Consider the following 7,407-nt stretch of genomic DNA (forward strand, 5'->3'; position numbering starts at 1 on the left):
GAAACCGCGGCACCCCGTGCTGGCGAGGTGCGCGTGGGCACGCCTGCGGAGTACCGAGGGGATCTGAAATGGGGGAAAAGCAAAGCAAACAGGCAGAAATACTTTGAGGAAGGATCTTCAGGCACAAGGGGTGAGAAGATGCGGCCAAGAGGTTGGGATGGTGAACACGGGCATCCTGAGCCTGCTTGGACACCCACTGCACCCCGGGTGCCTGCCCACCCTCTCGGGGCCGTATCCTGCCTCCGCCCCGTGGTGGCTCGAGGCCGCGCAGAGCGGCGTGGGAGCCTTGCATGACTTTCCCCCGCCTGGCATCTTCACCCTTGCAACTGTACTTCACGCGCTGGGCAGGGAAATGCTTGTTCGCGACTGTCACTAAGCCTTACCATCTCCTTTCTGTACAGTTGCCGGTGAGAAGAGGGTGCCAGTGATGCCCGGATCGCCCGTGGAAGTGAAGATACAGTCCAGGTCCTCTCCTCCCAACATGCCGCCACTGCCCCCCGTGAACCCCGGCGGCCCCCGGCCGGTGTCCTTCACCCCGACTGCACGTAAGCCCCCCGTAACGCTGCTTTTCCCAGGGAGCCAGCCAGGAGGAAAGGCTCTGCTTGCACCAGTCGCCGGGGGTGTCTCCGCCGTCGGCCGGGGCTGCTCGCCAGCACGGCGAGCGTTAGCCATGCTGCGTGGCTCTAAGGAAGGGGGGGACTGGGGCTTTCCTGCTGTTCTGCTGCGTATACAGGGCGTATAACAGGGTCTGTAATCCCCCCTTTACTCCCCTGCCTGCTCCTACCTTGCTCCCAGTGCTGCCTTGAGTCCTTTGCAGGTGCAGCTGTGATTTCCTCCATAAACTCCTTAAGAAACTGAAGTCTTTTATCAGGTCAGCTTCAAACAAATCAAGAGCTGGGCTTTTCACTCTATCTTTTGGAGGAGTTAATTCCCGCTGTGCTGTATCTCACTTTTGCAGACAGCATTTCTGCAGCTGAGATTAGGAAGTTTTCCTTTTTTTTTTAATTTCCCAGACTCGGAAATCCCTTGCTGTCCATCCACATTCTCTTTTCTCCATCTTCTCTTTATAATCTTTCCTGTTAAGCCACAGTCAATCCTGGTCCTGCCCAGCTGTGGTGCAGCCTTGCACCCGCTTCTTCTAGCAAGGTGTTGCTCAGAGGTGACTCCATGGACGGGATGGACATACAGCCTTTTCTTATAGCCTAGAAAGAGTCTTTTTTTCTTCTCCCTTAGCCAACATTTAAGCAATTTAATGTCTTTTAAAAAGTCTCATTCTGGAGCAAAGCTGCTTTACATTGTTGGGCATGGAGTTATCTGACCCCCACACATGGCACGTACGTATTTTCCAGGCTCTCCTCACCTCTTTTCCGCCACACTGAGTGTCTCCCCAGCTGGTTCTGCATTGCTTTGCTCTCCACGATGCTGTCTGGGATATCTCGCAGCTTCATGCTGGCAGTGGATTTTGGAGATTTACAACCCAGCCTCTTTCAGGACACGCACTGATGTATTGCGTGATGCTGGCAGTAGCCCTAATTGCTGGGTTATCCCGCCAGACACGTTGTCCCCATTTTTATGCACTGAGGGTTTTTTAATGGCTCTCCTTTTGCTCAGGCAGAAAAAGACCATTAGCAAAGTGACAGAAATTAATTTTTCCGATGAGGTTGCTTGGCACACTATTAAGGGCCAAGGAGCCTGAATCTGCTGATTGCAGATGACTTAATTGCCTCTTTCCAAGATAGATGAGAGATGCAGCCTGTGATGAAGTTCATTCTTGCTTTTTTACTTCTCAGTTGCACCAAAGGGTCTTGGTCAGAGAGCGTGTCCTGCCCTGTAAAAGCCCATGGCTTGGGCAGGCGAGGAGGAGCATGCTGGAGGAAGGCCATGCCTGCCTGCAGATCACCAACAAAAGGGTTGGAGAAGCAGTGAAAGCCTTTGATTATTGAGGACCTAAGGCAGAATTTAGCAGAGTAGCCCTAGCCAAAGACTTTTGTTTTCCCAGGAATTTAGCATCCTCCTCTTCCCCAAACTGGTAATCCCACTGGTCTCGGTATGCCACCTCACTTGCTTCAGCACCGTCTTCTCACCTGGAAGTAGAGATCCCAGCCCAGGTCTGTGGTCTGTGGTGGAGCAGATCCTGGCGAAGCACAGGATCAGATAACTGCCAGCCGCCCTGCGGTAACGCCGTTTGCAGGAGGGTCAGGCAGGGTAAGCCTAAAAACGCAGAGAGCCGTTACGGGAGCTGTGTCTTAACGGCAGCCCCGGCCCGACCCAGCTCGCTCCGCTTCCGTCGCATCACCCAAGTCCATCAACGTCTGCCGCTCCCGTCCTTGGCAGTCTCTCCCGAGGGTCTGCTGCAGCCCCTGGCACCCGGGTGGGTCGCGCAGCCCCCACTTCTCCTGGGGTATAAATAGGGCCCGTTGCTCTCCCTAATCTTTCATTTGAAAGAGTAAGAGGAAGCGAAATAGAGAAGGGGGTAAAGTGCCTCGGTCGTGGCCACGGGAGAGCACGGAGCTTGCACAGTCCTCTGCTGTTTGAGAGGAGCTTCTCTGGGCAGCTTTCCCCCAGTGTTATAAATAACACTTTTATTGTGAAATAAATGCTCCTTATGAGTAATTGCCAGAAGCCTTGCCTTTCACATAGCTCTGCGTTTGCTGGTGCTCCGCGATACCCTGCTGTCTCTGTAGGACACCTCTGTTCCTTTGCCGCTTTGGGGAAGCGGTGAGGACGGGAGTTTTTCAGGTTGCATTGCTCTGTAACAAAAGGCGTGAGCTCGCTTTGCCTTTGCATCTCCATCCCCTCGGTCCTGGTCTTCATCCTCATTTCATCATCTTTCCATCTACAAAAGGACATGTCTCTGTTATGTCCCCGAAGAGCCTGTCACCCCTTGGTTAGCAGGAACCACCTTTGATGGTCTCTTTAGCCTTATCTACCCTTGCATCTTAACTGACTCTGGTTAATCTTCTTGGGTTCCCTCCTGTGCTCACCATGGCAGGTCCAGGTGCGTGGAGCCTTTCCATCCTCTGACCCTGGCATGCCCCAGGGCGGTTTAACTGTTCAAGCACGTCCTGCCACCTTCTCCGAAAAACCCTCACTGGGGTCACGGGGATTTGGTACGCTCCTCGCAAAGCTGCAGCGGAAATTTTGGCATCTTTTTTTGCAAGATGCCCTGGCATCCGTAAGGGACTCTGGGCAGGGCTTTTAAAGATAACCCAGTGGATCAGCTAAAATTATATTTACAATAATGTACTTTTCACCTCTGCAGTTCTGGGTTTCTACTGAGTTGGGGCCCCAGCACACAGCTGCCCTTCAGACAGGGCTCTAGATTGCACAACGGCAATGTGGGGATGTCAACAGTTTATTCTAATCCCTTGCCAAATTCCCAAACTTCCAGCCCTTCAGACTGTTTCGACATGCTTGCCGCTTACAGGAGGCAAAGTTGCAGATGGGACCAGGTTGGAAAAAACAACTGTGTTTGCGAAACTCCCTGTAAATCCCCAGGGAGGCACGACGGGCGCTGCAGAGCAGGATGCTCTCAGTCCTCCTCGGGGTGAGGTGGAGGCACCTGAGCTGTAGGATCTGCTAGTGGGACCCCGGCTGTAATGAGCACTGATGACTTACTGTAAATGATGGGGCTGGGAAGGATCATTGGATTGTCTGATGTAATTTTTTGCCTGACGCAGGCCAGAAAATGCTGATCGGTGATTCTTGCTGAGGGCGGTAAACTTTGAGCTAAAGCACAATTAATTCCTCGGGCCGCGCGTACAGCACAGCTCGGTCTGCCGCAGCGGCGGCTTTATGCAGCCCGACCCCGCGCTGCCTCAGGTGCGAATGCCTGCTCTGCCGAGCCCTAATTTTGTTGGTGTTTGATGGCCCTGGATACGAAGCTTACTAAGCAGAGGAGAGAAATGCCAGCGAAGTCACTGGCTGTGGTTTACATCACACCTGGGCAATCCCATAAGGAAACCTCCTGCAGATGCCTTGGCTGGGCGCGTGGTTCTCACGTGCTGGGGGCTGCAGAGCAGCCCCATGAGCTCAGGGGAAGGTTGGGAAGGTGGCACACGTGTGGCTGGTGACCAGCTCCATCGTTGGGTACCCTCTGGCAACGGCATGTGGGCCCTGCTCTGGCTGCAGCCCCTTTTCTGGTTCTTTCCCTGTTTGCTAGCAGCAGTTAAGCACCAGCAGCAAGCTCTTGGCTGGAAGATGGAGCCTCTTAAAAGCTGGACGTGCTCATGTGATGCTCAGTATCGCTTCTGTCTCTCATTTGCAGTGCCCAATGGAATAAACCATTCCCCACCAACGCTGAATGGGGCACCCTCCCCACCCCAGAGGTTTAGCAACGGTCCTTCCTCCTCCTCCTCCTCCTCGCTGACGAACCAGCAGCTCCCGGCCACATGCGGTGCCCGGCAGCTCAGCAAGCTGAAGCGCTTCCTCACTACCCTGCAGCAGTTTGGCAACGACATTTCACCGGAGATTGGGGAGAAGGTCCGGACCCTTGTCCTGGCATTAGTGGTAAGCCCCCCGCACACCGGCCCGGGCCGCCTTGCTCTTGCCAGACCGCTTTGGCGATGGGATGCCGGCAGCCAGCGCGTGCCCGTGTTACACAATGTTATCCGTTTGCGTCTTTGCAAGCAGAGTTGTTAACTGAGCAAGGCTCTCTAATGTTTATGCATTCTGGTAAACTTGCCGACTTCTTTTTTTCTTGTCTTTGGTGGGTTTCAAAAAGCTGTTTGTCCAGTGGCTTTGATACGAGCTTGTGTGCAGCTAAATTGAAGGAAACCTGGAAGGATTTGGACAATGCTTTTCTAAAAAGGCCACAGGTCTGATGCCATAGGCTTGTTGGAAGCCATGGGCTATGCTGGGCTTCTCCATTTCCTCTTGAAATGAAACTTTTCACCCAATTTAGAGGACCCTGTAGTTTTGCACTAGGGAAGCGTCTTGCTCGTGCAGATTTATGATTGCCTGACCCCGACCGCAGAGCACTTTACCTCTGATCTGTTTCCATACAAAGAAATGCCGGTTCCAGCCACCGCTTCGTTCGTGCTGTCCTGACTTTAGTGTGCTCAAACTCAAATGGAGAAGGCAGGGTCCTGTCGCCAGCAGGGACTCGCTCCGGGAAACTGGTGGTCTTTCTCTGCTCTTCACTGTGTAGAGAATATCATGACACTTCAGAGTTTTCATTTATTGATGCGCAGTGATGTGTTTAATGGGTTTTTTTCCTCTTCATGGCCTGCTCCTGCATATCTTAAGACAAGCCCAGTGGCACAGCAAAGTTAACTGTTGCCAAGGTCTGCAGAGGATGGGAAGGCTGCTGTTGCAAAATAGGAGCTCTGGGCTCCTGCTGCGGCTTTGTGTGATTGCGTATGGGCATTACCAAAGGCACTGATTCTTCCAGTCACATTCGTGCCTGTGACAGTCTGAAGGTGCAGCTACAGGAAAGGGCTTGGTAAACAACTTTTATGCATCTTCTGCCCTTATTCTGCATTCCCACGCTGGCGTTGGCAAGAGCTGGGGTCGGTGGCAGTGCACGCAGGTGCGACCAGTGCGTGTACACCCTCGTGCCCTTCAGCAGCGACAGACAAAAACACCCTTCAGAAATGAACAGGTCTTGCTGCAGATTGTACCTGATATTTGCAGGGTTACAACCTAACTGGTAGAAATGCTGTGCAAGCCCAGACCTTGGACGGAGGCCCTGGAAGCCCAGCACTGTGCCACTGGCCCAGCTGAGGTCCCGGGTGGCACCCAGCGCTGCTCCTGAGCTGATCTCTGCTTTTTGGCACATTTCTTTTGAGGCTCTCCAGGCAGCGAAGGTAGCTAGACTGCAGCAACCTGGAGTATTTCTGCTTCCACAGTTGGTGTGGGCAGAGCGAACGTGAGTCTGTGCGTGGCCTCGGGGGCTTTCCCAGGGCTTGAGCACTAGGTGCAAAATGCTGCTGCTGCTGAAGGAAGGCAGATACATTTCCGTGGGTGTAGGGTAATACCTTAGCTTACCCTTTTGGAAAGGAAATTATAAGCTGTCTGGGTTCCTTGCCTGTTGTTCTCACCACTGATTGCAGTAGTTGCTGCAGGGATGAGCTTTGTACGTACGGGTTATCAAACGCTGCTTGTCGCGGGGAGCACCCAGCCCGAACAGCCACAGGGGAGGCAGGGTCGGGCCAGGGGAGGACTGTGCTGGTGGGGTGAGCAGCAGGCGGATGGAGGCTTCGCGGATGGTGGCTAGGTTAGACGAGGTGAGCTGAAAGGGAGGAAGGAGGAGAGGAAGGTGCGCAACTCTGGGCAGCTGGAATCGCTGTCTGGCTCCCCACAGCCTGCCCCAGGCCACCTGGGCAGGGTGCAGGAGATGCCAGCTGGGTCCTGCTGCCTCCCAGAGCCAGTCTCTGCCTCCCGGCCCCAGAGCTGGGAGGGTGCTGGGCCAGGCGGTGCCCGGCTGCGTGTGGCGTTTGCCCCTCGCCTAGCACGGCATTTCTGCTCTGTTGGCCTGAGTCTTTTTGGCTGCATTAGGCAGGATCTGATGTAAACATTGTCAGTCCTGCAGCGGCAGATGCAGTCTCCCTTCCAGTTCTGTTCGTTTGGAGCAGTTTCCCACGTGTCTAAAAATAAGAACAAATTGTCATTTTGTTTCTTAATTTCTTTTCTCAGAACTCAACGGTGACAATCGAGGAATTTCACTGCAAGCTGCAAGAGGCGACGAACTTCCCCCTCCGGCCGTTTGTGATCCCCTTTCTGAAGGTGACAGGGAGCTGGTGGGGCTTGCCGACGCTCCGTGTGCCGGTCTGTGCCGCTTGGCAGCGTGTCGTTGCTGGGAGAGCTCTCGCTTCAAGCACCGCAGCAATTCTGTTAAAGTCCAAGACAGACTGCACAGACCGTGGCGGTGGCCGTGTGGGACTGGCTTGTGGAAAGCTAACGTTATAACGAGCGCCACATATGTCTGCTTGTATGTGAGGGATAAAGGAGACAAACCAAGCTCCATTTGGCCGCTTCTGATCCTGTAATCTTATTTGCAAATGTTCAGAACTAGAATATTTGAAGTGTTGGCATACGGAGCGTGTCTGGGGTGGTTAGATGCTGGAAGCACAGAGCGCTTCCCATGGCGCTTGGTTTTTGGGTGCACTGACTTCAGGCCATCCTCAGCTCTTGAGAAAATACAGGTAAATCTGACAGTGCAGGTACCAGGGGCTGGAGGATGCTGAGTGGGGGCCACAGGCTTTAGGTGTTAATGCTCGGAGGTATTACGTGCGCAGAGCAATCCTTCTGCGAGCGGCTGGGGGCGCCTGCCCGCAGCCTGCGTAAACCAGACCCACGCGTGTGTTCCAGGCCAACCTCCCGCTGCTGCAGAGAGAGCTGCTGCACTGCGCCCGGGCTGCCAAGCAGACGCCCTCCCAGTACCTGGCGCAGCACGAGCACATCCTG

At 54.1% G+C, this 7,407-nt stretch overlaps 1 protein-coding gene across 1 annotated transcript in view; it reads left to right on the plus strand.

The window, feature by feature from the left end:
- Positions 1–427: 427 nt before the first annotated feature.
- The window catches only part of CBFA2T2 (core-binding factor, runt domain, alpha subunit 2; translocated to, 2), a gene marked incomplete at its 3' end in the record, with an annotated part of 15,387 nt that continues 8,407 nt past the window's right edge, over positions 428–7,407 (plus strand). Inside the window, exons 1-4 of the mRNA XM_010284222.1 lie at positions 428–545; positions 4,268–4,509; positions 6,637–6,726; positions 7,312–7,406. Of these exons, the coding sequence (XP_010282524.1) occupies positions 428–545; positions 4,268–4,509; positions 6,637–6,726; positions 7,312–7,406 (545 nt within the window). The remainder of the gene's footprint in view (positions 546–4,267; positions 4,510–6,636; positions 6,727–7,311; position 7,407) is intronic.

The sequence above is a fragment of the Phaethon lepturus genome, unplaced genomic scaffold, assembly GCF_000687285.1.
Source record: "Phaethon lepturus isolate BGI_N335 unplaced genomic scaffold, ASM68728v1 scaffold31803, whole genome shotgun sequence".
Taxonomy (NCBI): Eukaryota; Metazoa; Chordata; class Aves; order Phaethontiformes; family Phaethontidae; genus Phaethon; species Phaethon lepturus.